Source organism: Anomaloglossus baeobatrachus, chromosome 3, assembly GCF_048569485.1.
Source record: "Anomaloglossus baeobatrachus isolate aAnoBae1 chromosome 3, aAnoBae1.hap1, whole genome shotgun sequence".
Classification (NCBI taxonomy): domain Eukaryota; kingdom Metazoa; phylum Chordata; class Amphibia; order Anura; family Aromobatidae; genus Anomaloglossus; species Anomaloglossus baeobatrachus.
Window position 1 is genome coordinate 28,313,462 of NC_134355.1, and position 20,484 is coordinate 28,333,945.

Here is a 20,484-nt window from a genome sequence, read left to right on the forward strand (position 1 = left end):
CTTACAGCCATGGTGGCCTGCAAGTCCCTTTTTTGGATGTCGCCCTAACTGGGGACCCTAACACAATGACAGTAAATGTGTGCTTATATAGGAAAGAAATAGCAGGCAATACTCTTCTTCTTCCCTCGAGTAATCATCGTCACCACGTGATTCTATACCGTATGGTGATGCTATTTTGAGCAAAGTGTTGGAGGATGGCTGCATGTGTGTGGCAAGACGAGGTCAATCCTTGGGAAATACGCTTTCCTCAAGCCTGTTTTCTACAGTAAATCACCAACAACATTGGCTGCAGATAAAATGTGTTTTACAGGTGCAGAGGATCCAGATATAATATATGCCGTTTTTCCCAAAACAAAAAAAACACTGTCTTACTCCCCTCTGAAAAAAAACACATGATAAAATCCTTTATTAATTGCGATACAGACCATGTGATTTATTGCATTGAATATGTGTCATGCAAGTTATGTTATGTGGGTTACACCTATCGGAAAATTAAAAAATGTATAGCCAAAGACATTGCCAACATAAATAATAAGGTGTGATGCTGGTCACTACTTACGGGTAAGTAGTCAGGAAAGCTGGTGTCTGGTAACAGGAGGACACTTATGGACACAGGAAATACACAGAGGCGTTGTCAGGTCAAGATCCGAGGGTCAGAATTTCAGGAGGGTACGTAATGGATTCAGGGAGAAAACTGAGATGTGGTCAGGTAACAGTTCGAGGTCAAAAGCCAGGAGGTCATGACAGGAACAGGAAGTGGGCAGAGAGGAGTCAAATAACAGTTTGGGGTCAGGAAACAAAGATCAGAACACAGGCACGAACACAGGCCAACAGCACCACTAAAGAACCAGAATGTACGACTGGCAAAGTTCTGGGAGAGCATGCTCAGTAAAGAAGCAGAGCAATTACCCAGAAGATGGAACACCTGAGCAATTAGCACCTCCCAGAACCAGCATGAAAGCCCGCACTCTTAATCAATCTGCCAGCCAGAATCGTGACATAATGCATCTTATTCTGGAGCCACCAAACACGTTGTAACTGCACATAGGGGGAATCAAGATAGCTTCTCCTTTTTCACCATAGAAAAGGTCAATGCACCCATCAGAGGTGGTAACTGGATGAAAAATGTAGCCTTAAGAGAAGCTTTCTGAATCTTGTCACTAAAAACTAAATTCCCAAAAGGAATGAATTACAGAAACAATCTATATTATATCTATTGATCACAACTGTGTTCATTAGCACCTGTGATGTATTTGGCTATCCTTCTATGGTTTGTTGCAATCTTAAAATATATGACAATTGGTTTTTTTGTTCTTTTTTTTTATATCCTGACATTACATCTATAGACCGCAACTGTGCTTATCAGTACCTGAGATATATTCCTTTCCCAGGAAGCTGGTAACACCCTAGTGCATGCCCTTATAGCATGCCCTTATAATCTCCCGCCTGGACTATTGCAACCTCCCGCTTTGTAGCCTCCCTTCTAACAGTCTTGCACCCCTACAATCTATTCTAAACTGTGCTGCCTGACTAATCCACCTGTCCCCCCCGCTACTCCTCAACCTCGCTTCTCTGCCAATCCCTTCACTGGCTTCTCACTGCCCAACGACTCCAGTTCAAAACCCTAATCATGACAAATAAAGCCACCTGCAACCTATTTTTTCCTTACAGCTATGACCTTGTCTCCTGGTACTTACCCACACGTAACCTTCGATCCTCACAAGATTCTCTACTTCTCTACTCCCCTCTTATCTCCTCTTCCCACCATCGCATCCAAAATTTCTCCCGTGCATCCCATATACTCTGGAATGCTCTGCCACAACATCAGACTCTCGCCTATCTTGACAAGCTTCAAAAGGAACCTGAAGACCCACCTCTTCCGACAAGCCTACAACCTGTCGTAACTCTCACTATATCGTTGGACAACCAGCTCTGCCCTCACCTACTGTATCCTCACCCATCCCTTGTAGAATGAGCGCTCGCGGGCAGGTTCCTCTCTCCTCATGTAAGTGTCTGCAGCTTGTTTTGGTCATGATTATTGTACTGGTCCCTACTATGTATACTCCTTTTCACATGTAAAGTGCCATGGAATAAATGGTGCTATAATAATAAATAATACACTTTGTTTTGTGGGAAGTTTTTTTTTGTTTTTCTTTGTAAAGGGATGGAACTTATTTAGCTTCTTCGTCTTTGCCATTAAAAAAGATTAATGCATCCAGTAGAGGCGATAATGGAATGAAACATTTTTTTTTTCATCCTTAAGATAAGCTTTCTTGATTTTAACATTAAAAACTAGTACAGAAATCATCTACATTACGGTATATCTATAGATCACAACTGTGTTCATTAGTAGAGATGAGCGAACCGGCCGTGGTTCGGCTCGAGTTCGGTTCGGCGAACGGAGGACTCGTTCGAGTTCAGTTCAGCGAACGTTCGACGAACCGAACTCGAACCAATAGGAAATAATGGGAGGCAATCACAAACACATAAAAACGCATTATAAATGTACACATACAGTTAATAAACATTGCCATAACACTTACCGCGATGCGTCCTGCACTCTGTCTCCTGTCACTATTCCTTCTGATGATCGCTGCGTCCTCCCGATAATCAGCACTGACAGGTCCTTCCATGACGTCGTCAAAATAGCCATGTGACCAGTCACGTGGCTATTATCTCATTGGCTACAGACTGGTCACATGGCTTTGATGTCATGTCCTGTCCTAGGTCCTGTCATTGCACTCTCCGGCACACGGTGCACATTTGTGTATCGCCGTGTACCGGCGACATGCTCTAGCACACGGTCGACTCCCCGTTCCGTTAGGGACCGGCTGACACAGCCAGTCATTAACAGAGATCACCGTTGCCATAGCAACGCAGTTAGCGGTGACGTCACCGCTAACCGTGGCTCCGGGAATCACATGATCGGAGCACCGTTGCTATGGTAACGCGTCTGTCAGCATTACCGCTGTTACCGCTAACAGCCAGCAGCATTGATCACTCACGGAGTGAAGGCTGCATGCTGCTTCCCGTGCAGCCTTCTCGGAGTGAAGGCTGCACGGGAAGCAGCGTCTTCCCCCATGCAGCAGTGATGGAGCAGAGCTGCATTTGTTGAATGAGAAAGACAGAAGACCATGGATCGTGGAGGGCTGACAGGGGGTAATAAAGATGGAGTCTCTAATGTGTCTGTGTATTTATTTCTATTAAAGTATTTTTTCTCTGTGTGGTGTTTTTTTTTAACCCTTTATTGGAGATTCTTAATGGCCGGGGGTCAAATGTGCCTGACATTAAGAATCTCTGGCTTAATACTAGCTAGTAAAACAAAGCTAGTATTAACTCATTATTACCCAGCAAGCCACCCGGCTTCAGGGCTGTTGGAAGAGTTGGATACAGTGCCAGATGATGGCGCTTCTATGAAAGCGCCATTTTCTGGGACGGCTGCGGACTGCAATTCGCAGCAGAGGCACCCAGAAACCTCGGGCTAACCTGTGCTGCGGATTCCAATCCCCAGCTGCCTAGTTGTACCTGGCTGGACACAAAAATGGGGCGAAGCCCACGTCATTTGTTTTTTAATTATTTCATGAAATAAGTGAAATAATTAAAAAAAAAGGGCTTCCCTATATTTTTGGTTCCCAGCCGGGTACAAATAGGCAACTGGGGGTTGGAGGCAGCCCGTGGCTGCCTGCTGTACCTGGCCAGCATACAAAAATATGGCGAAGCCCACGTCATTTTTTTGGTGGGCAAAAAACTTCTGCATACAGTCCTGGATGGAGTATGCTGAGCCTTGTAGTTCTGCAGCTGCTGTCTGCTCTTCTCCATACAGACAGACAGCAGCTGCAGAACTACAAGGCTCAGCATACTCCATCCAGGACTGTATGCAGGAGTTTTTTGCCCCCTGAAAAAATTATGTGGGCTTCGCCATATTTTTGTATGCTAGCCAGGTACAGCAGGCAGGTACGGCTACCCCCAACCCCCAGTTGCCTATTTGTACCCGGCTGGGAACCAAAAATAAAGGGAAGCCCTTTTTTTATTATTTCATGAATTTCATGAAATAATTAGAAAACAAATGACGTAGGCTTCGCCCCATTTTTGTGTCCAGCCAGGTACAACTAGGCAGCTGGGGATTGGAATCCGCAGCACAGGTTGGCCTGAGCTTTCTGGGCCCCACTGCTGCGAATTGCAGTCTGCAGCCGCCTCAGAAAATGGCACTTTCATAGAAGCGCCATCTTCTGGCGCTGTATCCAACTCTTCCACCACCTGCCTGTTATACCTGGCTAGCATACAAAAATATGGCGAAGCTCAAGTTTTTTGGCAAAAAAAATAAAAAATGCTTCTCTGGATTTTCCATTGCCAGTGAAGGTAACACCAAGCAGTGGGGGTTAGCAGCCAGTAGCTGCTTGGATTACCCTTAGCTAGCAATACAAAAAATGCAGCGGGAGCCCATATATATTTTTTTTAATTATTTATTTAAATAACTAAAAACAAAATGGGCTTCCCTGTATTTTGATTGCTGGACATCACAGTGCTGTAAAAATAAATCTTTAAAAAAAATGACGTAGCGCTCCGCGGTATTTTTGATTTTCAGCGCAGATAAAGCAGATAGCTATGGGTTGCCACCCACATCTGCCTGCCGTTACCTTGGTTGGCAATCAAAATACAGGGAAGCCCATTAATTTTTTCTATTTAAAAAATAGTTAAAAAAAAGATGACGTTGGGTCCCCCCATTTTTGATAGCCAGCTAGGGCAAAGCAGACGGCTGTAGCCTGAAAACCACAGCTGGCAGCTTTACCGTGGTTGGGGATCCAATGTGGAGGTCCCCCCAGGCTCTTTTTTTTATAATTATTTTATAAATATTAATAATTACACAAAAAAAGTAGGGTCCCCCCCAAATTGGATCACCAGCCAAGGTAAAGCGGACAGCTGTGGTCTGGTATTCTCAGGGTGGGAAGGTCCACAGTTATTGGGCCTTCACAGCCTAAAAATAGCAGGCCGCAGGCACCCCAGACGTGGCGCATCCACTAGATGCGCCAATCCTGGCGCTTCACCCCAGCTCATCCCGTGCCCTGTTGCAGTGGCAAACGGGGTAATAAATCGGGTTGATACTAGCTGTAAAGTCACCTGAAATCATGCCCAGCAGTTTGTGATGTCATGGCGTCTATTAGATACCCAACATCATAAACTGTCAGTACTAACAAAAAAAATCGACAAAAGAAATTTATTTGAAAAAACAGTCCCCGAAACATTCCCTCTTTCACCAATTTATTGTAAGAAAAAAAATAAAGGGGTCCCACAACGACTCTGGACCGTCCTCACATGAAGGGTCTGCACTCCTAGAAAATGGGGGATACGTTCCCTGAGTGTACAACCCCTTGGTGTAATCCAAGGGGTTCCCATGACGATCCACACTGTCCCAGTCAATGAAGAGCAGGATGTTCCCCATTGGCTGCAGTGACCTGAGCTAACATCAATGGGTCAGCCCAGGTCACTGCAGGGGATGACAAGTGCTGCTGTCAGCGAGGTACATTACCTGCGCTGATCTCCTGCACACTGACTTCAATCACACTTCAACACAGCAAAGTATCGCGAGAGGCCCGTGACGTCACCGCTAGTCAGTCTCGGGTCGGAAGCGAGAGAAGGTGATGTGACAAGTGGCGGCCATGGAGGACAGTGACAGCGCTGAGGTCAGGACTTCATCACCGCAGGTAAGCCGAGCAGGACGATGTGTGCAGAGTGACAGGTGGGCGGAGCCTAGCGGGACCATGTGTGCAGAGTGACAGGTGGGCAGAGCCTAGCGGGACGATGTGTGCAGAGTGCCAGGTGGGCGGAGCCTAGCGGGACCATGTGTGCAGAGTGGCAGGTGGGCGGAGCCTAGCGGGGCAATGTGTGCAGAGTGACAGGTGGGCGGAGCCTAGCGGGGCAATGTGTGTAGAGTGCCAGATGGACGGAGCTTAGCGGGGCAATGTGTGCAGAGTGACAGGTGGGCGGAGCCTAGCGGGGCAATGTGTGCAGAGTGCCAGGTGGGCGGAGCCTAGCGGGACCATGTGTGCAGAGTGACAGGTGGGCGGAGCCTAGCGGGACCATGTGTGCAGAGTGCCAGGTGGGCAGAGCCTAGCGGGGTAATGTGTGCAGAGTACCAGGTGGGCGGAGCCTAGCGGGGCAATGTGTGCAGAGTGCCAGGTGGTCGGAGCCTAGCGGGACCATGTGTGCAGAGTGACAGGTGGGCGGAGCCTAGCGGGACCATGTGTGCAGAGTAGAGATGAGCGAACCGGTCGCGGTTCGGCTCGAGGTTGGTTCGCCGAACGGACCTCCCGTTCGAGTTCGGTTCGTCGAACGTTCGACGAACCGAACTCGAACTGCATAGGAAACAATGGCAGGCAATCACAAACACAGAAAAACACCTAGAAAACACCCTCAAAGGTGTCCAAAAGGTCACAAACAACTCACAACACATGGGAAAGTGACAAGGACATATACTCATGCGAAAACAAAAGAGCTGGACAAGGAAAAAGAGGAGGACACACAGATATATGAGTATATGCAAGGAAACATGCCATTATTGTGCAACTTGAGCCCTGCTCATTCTTGGCTTCCAATCTTGATAAATTGCCTGAGCTCGCCACGTACGTCTTGGGGATCTTGTCGTGTCCTGCAGCCAGCGTTCTCTCGGAACCTGTCTTCAGTGCTGCTGTGGGTCTGCTGGCAGATAAGCACACGTGTCTGTCCACTGACAATGTGGACATGGCTCTCAGAGGACTTTTCTTCCCCGGGGTCAGCCAGGGGACGGGAAAGGCACGCGTATTTTTGAGAGTGCTTCATGCAAAGCATCTTTTTCTTTTTCAAAAGGGGGCTCAACCGATGCCAGTCAAGTGGGGTGTGTGTGGCCCAGTGAGTGGCAACGAGGGAGACTGTGGTTGGAGTCCCCTCGCTGTGTTTCTAAAAGAACCAAGATGAACAAGTCATGGCTCTCAGAGGACTTTTCTTCCCCGGGGTCAGCCAGGGGACGGGAAAGACACGCGTATTTTTGAGAGTGCTTCATGCAAAGCATCTTTTTCTTTTTCAAAAGGGGGCTCAACCGATGCCAGTCAAGTGGGGTGTGTGTGGCCCAGTGAGTGGCAACGAGGGAGACTGTGGTTGGAGTCCCCTCGCTGTGTTTCTAAAAGAACCAAGATGAACAAGTCATGGCTCTCAGAGGACTTTTCTTCCCCGGGGTCAGCCAGGGGACGGGAAAGGCACGCGTATTTTTGAGAGTGCTTCATGCAAAGCATCTTTTTCTTTTTCAAAAGGGGGCTCAACCGATGCCAGTCAAGTGGGGTGTGTGTGGCCCAGTGAGTGGCAACGAGGGAGACTGTGGTTGGAGTCCCCTCGCTGTGTTTCTAAAAGAACCAAGATGAACAAGTCATGGCTCTCAGAGGACTTTTCTTCCCCGGGGTCAGCCAGGGGACGGGAAAGGCACGCGTATTTTTGAGAGTGCTTCATGCAAAGCATCTTTTTCTTTTTCAAAAGGGGGCTCAACCGATGCCAGTCAAGTGGGGTGTGTGTGGCCCAGTGAGTGGCAACGAGGGAGACTGTGGTTGGAGTCCCCTCGCTGTGTTTCTAAAAGAACCAAGATGAACAAGTCATGGCTCTCAGAGGACTTTTCTTCCCCGGGGTCAGCCAGGGGACGGGAAAGGCACGCGTATTTTTGAGAGTGCTTCATGCAAAGCATCTTTTTCTTTTTCAAAAGGGGGCTCAACCGATGCCAGTCAAGTGGGGTGTGTGTGGCCCAGTGAGTGGCAACGAGGGAGACTGTGGTTGGAGTCCCCTCGCTGTGTTTCTAAAAGAACCAAGATGAACAAGTCATGGCTCTCAGAGGACTTTTCTTCCCCGGGGTCAGCCAGGGGACGGGAAAGGCACGCGTATTTTTGAGAGTGCTTCATGCAAAGCATCTTTTTCTTTTTCAAAAGGGGGCTCAACCGATGCCAGTCAAGTGGGGTGTGTGTGGCCCAGTGAGTGGCAACGAGGGAGACTGTGGTTGGAGTCCCCTCGCTGTGTTTCTAAAAGAACCAAGATGAACAAGTCATGGCTCTCAGAGGACTTTTCTTCCCCGGGGTCAGCCAGGGGACGGGAAAGGCACGCGTATTTTTGAGAGTGCTTCATGCAAAGCATCTTTTTCTTTTTCAAAAGGGGGCTCAACCGATGCCAGTCAAGTGGGGTGTGTGTGGCCCAGTGAGTGGCAACGAGGGAGACTGTGGTTGGAGTCCCCTCGCTGTGTTTCTAAAAGAACCAAGATGAACAAGTCATGGCTCTCAGAGGACTTTTCTTCCCCGGGGTCAGCCAGGGGACGGGAAAGGCACGCGTATTTTTGAGAGTGCTTCATGCAAAGCATCTTTTTCTTTTTCAAAAGGGGGCTCAACCGATGCCAGTCAAGTGGGGTGTGTGTGGCCCAGTGAGTGGCAACGAGGGAGACTGTGGTTGGAGTCCCCTCGCTGTGTTTCTAAAAGAACCAAGATGAACAAGTCATGGCTCTCAGAGGACTTTTCTTCCCCGGGGTCAGCCAGGGGACGGGAAAGGCACGCGTATTTTTGAGAGTGCTTCATGCAAAGCATCTTTTTCTTTTTCAAAAGGGGGCTCAACCGATGCCAGTCAAGTGGGGTGTGTGTGGCCCAGTGAGTGGCAACGAGGGAGACTGTGGTTGGAGTCCCCTCGCTGTGTTTCTAAAAGAACCAAGATGAACAAGTCATGGCTCTCAGAGGACTTTTCTTCCCCGGGGTCAGCCAGGGGACGGGAAAGGCACGCGTATTTTTGAGAGTGCTTCATGCAAAGCATCTTTTTCTTTTTCAAAAGGGGGCTCAACCGATGCCAGTCAAGTGGGGTGTGTGTGGCCCAGTGAGTGGCAACGAGGGAGACTGTGGTTGGAGTCCCCTCGCTGTGTTTCTAAAAGAACCAAGATGAACAAGTCATGGCTCTCAGAGGACTTTTCTTCCCCGGGGTCAGCCAGGGGACGGGAAAGGCACGCGTATTTTTGAGAGTGCTTCATGCAAAGCATCTTTTTCTTTTTCAAAAGGGGGCTCAACCGATGCCAGTCAAGTGGGGTGTGTGTGGCCCAGTGAGTGGCAACGAGGGAGACTGTGGTTGGAGTCCCCTCGCTGTGTTATACATGCTTTTAGAAGGGCATGACATGGCTTGGAGGTTGACTTTCATAAAATGCAAACTGTTGGCTACCAAAATGCTGCCTTTCCAACAACTGTGGTTATAGGCAATGAGGAACATACTGATGAAGATGAGACGCAGATAGCCGATTGGGATGACAACTTAAATATTCGGTCAGGGCAAGAAGAAACTCGGTCTGAGGGGGAGGGGAGTGCAAACACAACAATTGATGATGAAGTTCTAGATCCCACCTACTGTCAACCCACAGTCAGACACTCGAGGAGGTCAATAGAGGCGGTGGAGGAGGATGCAACCGACGTCGAAGTAACCTGGCGCCTTCCTGGACACAGTCGGAGCACTGGTAGCACGTCTACAACTGCATCCTCAGCCACCACTCTGCCTCTGAGCATTATTCGGGGTGGATCAACAGGTCGCATGGCCTCTAAGCCTTGCCTAGCCTGGTCCTTTTTTGACATAAAAAAAGATCGGCCAAATTATGTGATCTGTAACATTTGCCATGGTTATCTTAGTAGAGGTCAAAACCTCAGCAGTTTGACAACTTCTTCCATGAATCGTCACATGAATAAATATCATATGGCCTGGTGGGAAGCTCACCGTGCTGCAATGCGGCCTAGTGGAGCCAACCATCCACCGCCTGCCCCTTCCAGGGCATCCGCGCGCTCGTCATCTTCTAGGACTGTGGGGACAGCTGTCACACCTGTTTTTCCACCCACAACTTCCACCACTGTAACCGCAACAGGCAGTTTGCTTGGTAGGTCGTCAGTTGGTTTGGAAGGGGAAACAAGTGAGTGTGTACAGCTCTCTCAGACATCGATAGCACCAACTTTGGATGAAGGCAACATCATGTCTCCGCCTGCACTTTCCTCCCAAAGCTGCATTTTTCCAGGGACACCCTACTCAACACCGTCTACACACAGCAGCCAGATCTCTGTCCCTCAGATGTGGTCAAATAAAAGGCCACTTCCTTCGACCCATGACAAAGCGAAGAGGTTGACTCTATCCCTCTGTAAGCTGTTGGCTACAGAAATGCTGCCTTTCCGCCTAGTGGACACACAGGATTTTAGAGACCTTATATCTGTCGCTGTGCCCCAGTACCAGATGCCTAGTCGCCACTACTTCTCTAAGAAAGGTGTGCCCGCGCTACACCAGCATGTCGCACACAATATCACCGCTTCCTTGAGAAACTCTGTGTGTGAACGGGTGAATTTCAGCACCGATACCGACCAGTAAGCATGGACAGGGACGTTACATGTCGCTGACTGGGCACTGGGTAACTATGGTGATAGATGGTGAAGGGTCTGCTGCACAAGTCTTGCCGTCCCCACGACTTGTGTGTCAATCCTCTGTCTGTCCAAGTTACGCCACTGCTTCTGCATCCTCCACCTCATCTGGGTCCTCCACCTCCGCCCCAAGCCTGCCTGGTCAGGCCACCAGCGTTCTCACTGCGCAGAAGGAATCACGCACCCCTCATTACTATGCTGGCAGCAGAGCGCAACGGCATCAGGCGGTCTTTAGCTTGACATGTCTTGGGAATAAGAGTCACACAGCTGAGGAGTTGTGGTCAGCTCTGCGGTCCGAGTTTAATAAATGGTTGTCTCCACTCAACCTGCAGCCTGGTAAGGCCGTGTGCGACAATGCTGCAAACCTGGGTGCGGCCCTTCGCCTGGGCAAGGTGACACACGTGCCTTGTATGGCTCACGTGTTGAACCTTGTTGTCCAGCAATTTTTAACACACTATCCCGGCCTAGATGGCCTTCTGACCAGGGCACGGAAACTGTCTGCAGTGCTCACTTCCGCCGTTCAAGCGCCGCAGCTGAGCGACTTGCATCGCTCCAGAAGTCTTTCGGCCTGCCGGTTCATCGCCTGAAATGCGATGTGGCGACACGCTGGAATTCAACTCTCCACATGTTACAGCGACTGTGGCAGCACCGCAGAGCCCTGGTGCAATACGTCATGACGTATAGCCTGGGCCAACGAGATGCAGAGGTGGGGCAGATCACCCTGATGGAGTGATCTCAGATCACGGACCTATGCACCCTTCTGCACAGTTTCGACATGGCGACGAATATGTTTAGCGCTGACAATGCCATTATCAGCATGACGATTACAGTCATTTACATGCTGGAGCACACGCTAAACACTATTCGGAGTCAGGGGGTGGGACAACAGGAAGGGGAGGAACTACAGGAGGATTCATATGCGCAAGACACAACAACATCACCAAGGTCCAGACGTTCATCATCACCAACGCGGCAGGCATGGGACCATGGGGGACAGGGATCAACAAGGGCGCATGGTAGCAGGCGAGATGTTGAGGAAGGTGCAGGAGGACATGAAGATATGGAGGACGAACTGTCCATGGACATGGAAGACTCAGCTGATGAGGGGGACCTTGGTCAAATTTAAGTTGAAAGAGGTTGGGGGGAGATGATAGAGGAAGAAAGAACGGTTAGCACCTCTATGCCACAAACACAGCGTGGACTTGGTCCGCATGGCTGCGCAGGACACATGAGTGCCTTCTTGTTGCACTACCTCCAACATGACCCTCGTATTGTCAAAATTAGAAGTGATGATGACTACTGGCTTGCCACACTATTAGATCCCCGGGACAAGTCCAAATTTTGTGACATAATTCCACCCATAGAAAGGGACGCACATATGCAGGAGTATCAGCAGAAGCTGTTACTCGATCTTAGCTCGGCTTTTCCACCAAACAACCGTGCAGGTGAAGGGAGTGATTCTCCCAGTTGTAACTTGACAAACATGGGATGGCCTCGTCATCTTCAACAGTCTACCCGTACCAGTAGGACCGTATCTGGTGCTGGTAACAGCAATTTTATGGAATCTTTTCATAATTTTTTTAGACCCTCCTTTGCAAGGCCACCAGAGACATCAAGTGTGTCACATAGTCAACGGATGGAGAGGATGATACAGGAGTATCTCCAAATGAACATCGATGCAATGACTTTGCAAATGGAGCCTTGCTCCTTTTGTGCTTCAAATCTAGAAAAATGTCAAGAGCTCTCCAGTTACGCCTTGAAGATTTTGTCGTGTCCAGCTGCCAGCGTTGTCTCTGAACGTGTCTTCAGTGCTGCTGGGTGTGTGCTGACAGATAAGCGCACGCGTCTGTCCAGTGACAATGTGGACAGACTGACGTTCATCAAAATGAACAAGTCATGGATCCAGAAGGAATTTACTACCCCTGTGTCATCCTGGGGAGAGTAAATGCTTGTGGATTTGGAATGTGCTTGATGCAAATCAAAACATCCTGTTTGCAACTAGGGCACAAGTGCTGCCACTGATGGGGTGTCTGTGTGCCCAATTTGGGGAAAAAAGGTAGACTCCGCTTGGAGTAACCCTTGCTTGCTGTGTTTTTTAAAAATGATACAAGATGAACAGATCTGAAGGCAAGATGAAGGCAACATCATGTCTACGCCTGCACTTTTCTCACAAACCTGCATTTTTCCAGGGACACCCTACTCAACACCGTCTACAGACAGCAGCCAGATCTCTGTCCCTCAGATGTGGTCAAATAAAAGGCCACTTACTGCGACCCATGACAAAGCTAAGTGGTTGACTCTATCCCTCTGTAAGCTGTTGGCTACCGAAATGCTGCCTTTACGCGTAGTGGACACACAGGATTTTACAGACCTTATGTCTGTCGCTGTGCCCCAGTACCAGATGCCCAATCACCACTGCTTCTCCAAGAAAAGCATGCCCGCGCTACACCAGCATGTCGCACACAACATCACCACTTCCTTGAGAAAATCTGTGTGCGACAGGGTGCATTTCAACACAGATACTTGGACCAGTAAGCATAGACAGGGTCATTACATGTCACTGACTGGACACTGGCAAACTATGGTGAGAGATGGAGAAGGGTCTGCTGTACAAGTCTTGCCGTCCCCACGAGTTGTTTCAATCCTTGTTCTGTATGTTGAAGTTAATACACTGCTTCTGCCTCTTCAACCTCGTGTGGGTCCTCTACCTTGGCGCAAACCCTGTGTGGTCAGGCCACCCTTTCTTGCAACTGCGCATAAGGACTACCACACACCTCCTTACTATGCTGGCAGCAGAGCTCAATGCCATCAGGCGGTCAAAGTTTTACTTTGAAATGTATGGGAAATGTGAGTCACACCGCTATTACAGAGAATAGTAGTCAGGCAGGGTCAAAACATTAATTGAGGAACAGGAACAGAATGGGACGGCCAGGAAAGAATCAGAAAACAAGCAGAGGTGAAATGCGTATCGGCCAACAAGGTACATAAACAGCAAGCAGGAAAAGTAGTCAGGTAACAAGCACACAAAATCATAAAACTGAACTGGGGGTAAAATTAACCAGAGGTTCATAGCTATGTCTGGCAGTGGTCTGCAGACAGGATGGGCATAAAAAAGGGTGTGGTGTCTTCCCATTGGTTGTAGCTGAATGATGGTATTTCATCTGTGAGATGCCCACCAGCTACATTCAGCCAGAGATTCTGCATCTGTCAAGGTAATGCAGCCCAGTGGGTGAGCATAACCTGCGTCCACCTGCGCCGCTGGCATCGACTACTCTCCCATCATCAGCACTATTCATGAAAGGAACACGTTGTCACCTGGCGACCGGAGTACAAATTGACGGAGCGGACTCCGTTGGTGACTTAACAGCCGTGTGCGGCAATGATGCAAACCTGGCTGCGGGCCATCCTCAGGGCAATGTGGCGCCCCTGACCTGGTCAGGCACCACTGAGTACTGCACCCATGCTGGGGACAGTACAATACAGGTAATCCAGAAGGCTGACTGGGGTGTGGAACACAGGCGCATAGTGATCAGGTCTCACACATGTACCCATGAGAGGACCCCTGGGGATCCCAGGAGGGGGCAAGCCTTCACCTTCACTGGAATAGTGGAGGGGGTAGAGCCTCCATCTCCTCTCAAGGGGTGTGGTGGAGAGTCTGGTTGCTAGGTGGCGTAGGCAAGAACAGGAGAGGAGGGGCAGTGAGTCAGTTAGAGCAGAACTCCATAGGGCTCAGTGAGGAGCAGACCTGTGGGGCTGTTGCTGTCTAACAGCGCCCGCGCAGTGGCTACAGACGGGGGAGAACGGTCAACTAGGAGTGCTACTGTGTCGCCAGGGGTTAAGGGGATACCCAGAACCGGGCCAAGGGGTCGCTTCTGGAAAGGGGATCACGGTGTCGTGACCCGGTCTGTGCTCCCTGGTTCCACAATAAAAAGGGGGGGTTATGTTCGTGACGCCACCCGTGGAATGTGATCAGAGATGACCACCGCTGCTGCAGAACCTCCGGGGTGATGGAAGGCAGCTTGAGATGGGACGGCTCCCCACGGGTAGAGCCTTTTCCCCGGGGCAGTGTGTTAGTCTATGGGGGGAGTGCAGGCAGGACACGAGCACAATAAACAGGCAGACTCACGGTTTTGCAGTTTCTTTGTCCTTTACTGATGATGGTATTCAGCGGAGTACTGTCCACGGAGTCTGTGAGGGGTTCAGGGTTTCTCCCACCCAGCCGGGCCGTTTTGGCTTCCTTGCCTGCACTGTGTGTCTGTGGCCCTGCTGCGGTGTGAACTATGCAGCTGGCTCTGCTCTGCTCCTAGGTACCGACCTGACAGGCAACTCGAGTCCTTACTTGTATGTTCCTGAACTCTGCGTTTGTTGCTTGTGTCTGTGGTACAGGTGAAAGATCTGGAATCTTCACTTCTCTGGTGGTAACTATGCAGTATGTAACTTGCAGTCTCGGATCCAGCATCCGTTCTGTGTGCTCCACTGGGATAATCTCAGCAATGCTCTGCCTCCCAGGAATGTTCCTATGTGTACGCTTTCTGCTTTCCTCAGACCCTCAGCTAGGCCTGGAATTGGTCAGTGGATCCTGAGGTGAGCTAAAGCCAGCTTCCAACCTGCAGATCCTGTCTCCTCAGTGCTCTGCACTGAACTTCCAAACTGAAACTACTCCTGACCATTTCCTCCCTCCAGCAGAATGTACAGGGAAGCAGCTTGGTCTTCCCCTTCTGGCCAGGAGGTCTTGGTGTTGTGTGTGGGGAGTTAACCCTTTGTGTTGTTACTGTGGCAACCCTGGGGTGCCACATTCCCCCTTAGTGAAGAACAGTACTCCGGGACTGTGAAACAAACAAACAAGTTATCACAACAATTATATATATACAGAGTCTCAAAAGGAAAAAATACAAAAACCTTAAAGCTCAAAAAGAGTCCAAAATGTTCATAGATATATAAGTGTTCATACAGTATAGTCTCTGTAGGTACTGGGCTTTTGGTCTTAACGTTGCAATTAAATAAACATTTCAATCAACAAACACTTCTTAAAAGGTGTCTCTACTCTGGTCATAAGTGCAGTAGGCCTCACGGCCCTCGGGCCACCAACAATGTGATCAAGTTGTAACTCTCCGTGCTGCCACCTTACACCACTCTTCTCTCACCTTTTCTGTACAATAAACTGTTACGGTTTTTCATATAAACATTATAACATATGTACATTTTATATGCAATTCCACATTAGTCTTTATATCTTGCTGGTATCTGACCCTGAGTACTACGCTGTGACCTGCGTACTGCTGGTGTACTGGGTGTACTTAGCATAATGGTGTGGGTGGAAGTGTACCTATTTGGTGTTTCTGGTACTTGTGAGGATGGGGGGCTGACTGTAGGATTGTCAAGCTCACTGGGACCAGGAATCTGTTCTTCCTCTACGGTTTCAACTTCCAGTTCTTCTTGTCTTGAGACTTCTTGTGGTATGGGTTCTGATTGTGGTTCCACCACTTGAGGGAAGGCGATCATTGGGACTACTACTGCTCCATAGTAATTTGGCCATGTTTTTGGGAAATCTCCTAAGACTGTATGGAATACATCTTCTTCCTTCTTGACAGGTTGTACCTGTACGGGTAAGGTGACTTCTGGTGTCTTGAGGGTTTCAGGACACGGTTTGAGTTGATCTCTTGAAACGACAGCTGATGTCCTTCCTTCATCCTTACTGATGAGACACACTTTGGGATTATCCATACTGGATGGTAAGACTGTATATGGGGTGGTTTCCCACTGATTATCCAATTTGTTTGTGCGTCGTTTCCTCTTGAGAACTTGGTCACCAGGTTGCAATGGGGTTGCTAGAGCATGCTGGTTGAAGGTTCTCTCCTGTCTTCCCCTAGCTTGTTGGAGACTTTTCTCTACGCACTCTTGTACTTGGCGATACTGTTGCCGACGTAGGGTATCCCAATTGGATTCTTGAACTTCCGCATCTGGCTTCAGAATTCCCATATCTAAATCAATTGGCAGTTTACCGGGCCTTGCACGCATGAGGTAAGCGGGGGTGCAGTTTGTAGAACTCACCGGGACATGATTGTACAAGTCCACCAAGTCTGGCAATTTCTCTGGCCATTGATTTCTTTCTGACTCTGGTAAGGTCTTCAACAGGTCAATCACAATATGGTTCATCTTCTCACATAAGCCATTTGTTTGGGGATGGTATGCTGTTGTGCGGATCTTTTTACAGCCATACATGTTGCAGAATTCTTGGAAGATCTGTGATTCGAAAGCTGGACCTTGATCTGCAAGGACTTGTTCTGGGTAACCATGGGGTCTGCAAAAGTACGTCTGGAATGCTTTAGCTGCTGTTCTAGCTGTAAGGTCTTTCACGGGTACCACCACTAAGAAGCGTGAGTAATGGTCCACGATGGTTAAGGCATAGACATAGCCGGACCGGCTTGGTGACAACTTGACGTGGTCTAATGCGACTAGCTCGAGTGGTTGCTTGGTTACTATGGACTGGAGTGGAGCTCTCTGGTTCTGTTGATCCTTTCTTCTGAGGTTGCACGGTCCGCATTTTCTACACCAATCTTCAATTGATTTTCTCATGCCAACCCAGTAGAATCTTTCTCTTAAGAGCACTTCCAACTTTTTCCAACCAAAATGACCAGCACCGTCGTGGTAAGCTTCCAGAACCATCTTGACGTCTCTCTTGGGCACGATGATCTGCCAGACCAACTCATGTGTTTTTGGATTGGTGTGCCTTCTACAGAGCTTCCCTTGGTAGAGGAACAATTTACCTCTCTCTTTCCAGAGATGTTGTGTCTCAGCTGGGGCATTCTGATTAGGGTATGCACCTTGTTGTGTAAGTAGTTCTTTCACTAGCTTCACAGCTGGATCACTGTCTTGTGTTTCAGCCCATCCGTGGTGTGCTAATGGGTTGAGAGTTGCCTGCTGTTGTTTTTGGTAGACACTCGGTTGATACTGTCCCACCTTAGGACGGTGAAAGGCCGGCAGCTCAATTTCTTCCAGTCCCTCAGGTTCCTCTTCCACGTTCCCCGAGTGTGGCATCCGGGATAAGGCATCTGCATTCCCATTCTTGTGGCCTGCCCTGTACTTGATGACAAAGTTGTAGTTTGACAGTCGGGCTATCCATCGCTGTTCCAGCGCACCTAGTTTTGCAGAATCCAGGTGGGTCAACGGATTGTTGTCAGTAAAGATGGTAAATTCTGCAGCTGCCAGGTAGTGTTTGAAACGCTCTGTTACAGCCCAAACTACTGCCAGTAGTTCTAACTTGAAGGAGCTGTAATTCTCTGGGTTTCTTTCTGTAGGCCGGAGCTTCCTGCTTGCAAAGGCAATAACTTTCTCCTTGCCTTCCTGCTTTTGAGACAATACTGCTCCCAGTCCTACGTTGCTGGCATCCGTGTACAAAATGAAGGGTTGATGGTAATCTGGATATGCCAGGATCTCTTCTCCTGTCAGTGCCCACTTCAACTTCTTAAAGGACTCTTCTCTCTCATCACTCCACTGGAAAGGAGGATTTCGGGCTGCAGACTTCTTTGACTGTCCTACCAGGATGTCTTGTAGGGGAGCAGCTAGCTTCGTGAACCCTTTTATAAATCTTCTATAGTAGCCTACCAGTCCCAGGAATTGCCTCACCTCTTTCACGCTGGTGGGTCTCGGCCAATCTCTGATCACGGTAACTTTTTCAGGATCTGGTGCTACCCCTTCTGAGCTCACGACATGTCCCAGGTACTGTACCCTTGGCTTTAGAAGGTGACACTTGGATGGCTTGATTTTCATGCCGTATCCGGATAAGGCTTCAAACACTTCTGCCAGGTCTTGTAGATGCTGTTCATAGGTCTTGGAGTAGACTATGACGTCATCCAGGTACAGGAGGACAGTTTCAAAGTTCTTATGTCCTAGGCAGCACTCCATCATTCGCTGGAAGGTTCCAGGTGCGTTGCAGAGTCCAAACGGCATACAATTGAACTCACAGAGGCCCATCGGCGTGGTGAATGCTGTCTTCTCCTTATCAGCCTCTGCCACAGGAACTTGCCAATACCCACTAGTCAGATCTAGGGTGGAAAAGTAAGTAGCGGATTTTAATGCAGCCAATGACTCTTCTATCCTAGGTAATGGGTATGCATCCTTGTGTGTAATGCGGTTGATCTGTCGGTAGTCTACACACATCCTCATGGTCCCATCTTTTTTCTTAACTAGCACTAGTGGGGCTGCCCAGGGGCTACAACTGTCTCTTATTACCCCTGCTTCTTTCATTTCTTTGAGCATGTCTTTGGCGCATTGGTAGTGAGCCGGTGGTACTGGTCTATACCTCTCCTTTATGGGTGGATGGTTACCTGTGGGTATAGTGTGCTCTACCCCTTTGATCTGCCCAAAGTCTAATGGGTGTTTGCTGAATATTTGTTCATATTCTTTCACTACCCTGTATACTCCATGCTTTTGATGGGAGGGTGTAGAATTGGTACCTACATGTAGCTTTTGGCACCAATCCTCCAGCTTTCCCTCTGAGCCATTGTCCTCCGCCTGATTTGACGGCTTCAAGGGCTCAACGGTGGTGATGGCGTTGTTATCAACCGTATATAGCTTAGCCATGGTAGCATACTTTGGTAGGGTGACCTCATCTTCCCCACAATTTAGAAGGCGTATTGGCACTCTTCCCCGATGTACCTCAACTATTCCTCTGGCCGTCAGTACAGTGGGCCTACTATCTGAGTACACGGGTTCTACCAGGGCCTGATAGTCTCGCCCTCTGATGCCTATTGCGGCTCTACACCAGACCAGCATTTCTGTTTTGGGAGGAATTACAATAGGTATTGGGTCACTTACCCTTGCACTGCCAATTTCACCTCCTGACACTTCTACCTGCTGCTTCAGCATCAAGGCTTTAATTTCCTTCTGCAGGAGTCTCTGTTGCCCAGGTTTGGCAGTCTCGACGATCTGCTGCAAGACAGTAATTACCTCTGCAAAACAATTTTCAATTACATTCATTCCTAGCAGCATAGTTGGTTCACGTTCTCGTCGGTCAACATCAACAATGATAATACCCTGATTCTGCAATTCTACTCTCCCAATCTTAATGGTCATTTCTCTGAAACCAACCTGTGGTACTAATTCACCATTGCTAGCCCATATATTCAATGCAACATTAGATGGACCACTGCTAACGTCTGAATCAGCCCAGTACCTCTTATAAAGGACATGCGGAATTGATGATATTTGGGAACCAGTGTCCAGCAAGGCGTTGAGCGGAATGCCATCCAGCACGATGGGGATGACTGGACGTCCCCCCACATACTTGTCGTGCCAGGGTGAAGGACCTTGAGAGTTCATTCCTGAGGAGCGGCCCGCCTCCCCAGGGGATCCCCATTTAAAGCACATTCACGGGCAAAGTGACCTGGCTCATTGCAACGGCGGCAAATGGGCTGTCCATCCGGCTGGTAGCGGTCGCTGGGTCGTCCTCTCGTCGCTTGGTATCTCCTAGGCCTCATCCATGGGACATCCTCCTTGCTGGTCGCCAGCTCAATCTTGGGTGCAGACTTGGATCCACGCAGCTCTTGGACGATTCTAGCCATGGAAGCAACAGTGTCTGTCAGGGCATCAAGCCTTTGATGGAGAGCCTCATTAGTGATCGGCTCCAGGTGGTTAGCAGCAGCCGCTGACATGGCCGATGTCACCGGCACTACTGGCTGCTGGGGTGCCGCTGTAAGGTGTTGAACAGAGTCTATATCCTGCGGCTCCTCCACCTGCTGGAGGCGGATGGCTCTATCCTTTAGCTGGGCAAATGTTAGTCCTGGATCCTGGATCACCATCATGCTCAGTTGTCCCCGGTGGGAAGGGGATGAGAGTCCATCCAGGAATTGGTCTATCAGCAGCTTATCTGCTCCAGGGGCTATGGCAGGTTCTGCTAATTTAAGTGCTCTGAGCGCCTCCTGTAAGTTTAAGGCAAAGTCTCTTGCGCTCTCTCTAGGTTTTTGCTTGCATCCAAAGAACCTCATTTTAGCCCGGCTGCCAGCAGTGGATTCAAAAGCTGCTTTTAGTCCAGCTATTATATGCTCTACAGTGT

The 20,484-nt window shown here is 49.1% G+C and overlaps 1 protein-coding gene across 1 annotated transcript in view; it reads right to left on the reverse strand.

Annotated features, from left to right (window-relative positions):
* Positions 1-18,396: 18,396 nt before the first annotated feature.
* LOC142295956 (calpain-8-like) overlaps positions 18,397-20,484 on the reverse strand; it is a 129,143-nt gene continuing 127,055 nt past the window's right edge. The window contains exons 20-21 of the mRNA XM_075339093.1: positions 19,248-19,361; positions 18,397-18,475 (exon numbers count right to left, since the gene is read on the reverse strand). Coding sequence (XP_075195208.1) covers positions 18,470-18,475; positions 19,248-19,361 — 120 coding nt within the window. The 3' untranslated portion in view covers positions 18,397-18,469. The remainder of the gene's footprint in view (positions 18,476-19,247; positions 19,362-20,484) is intronic.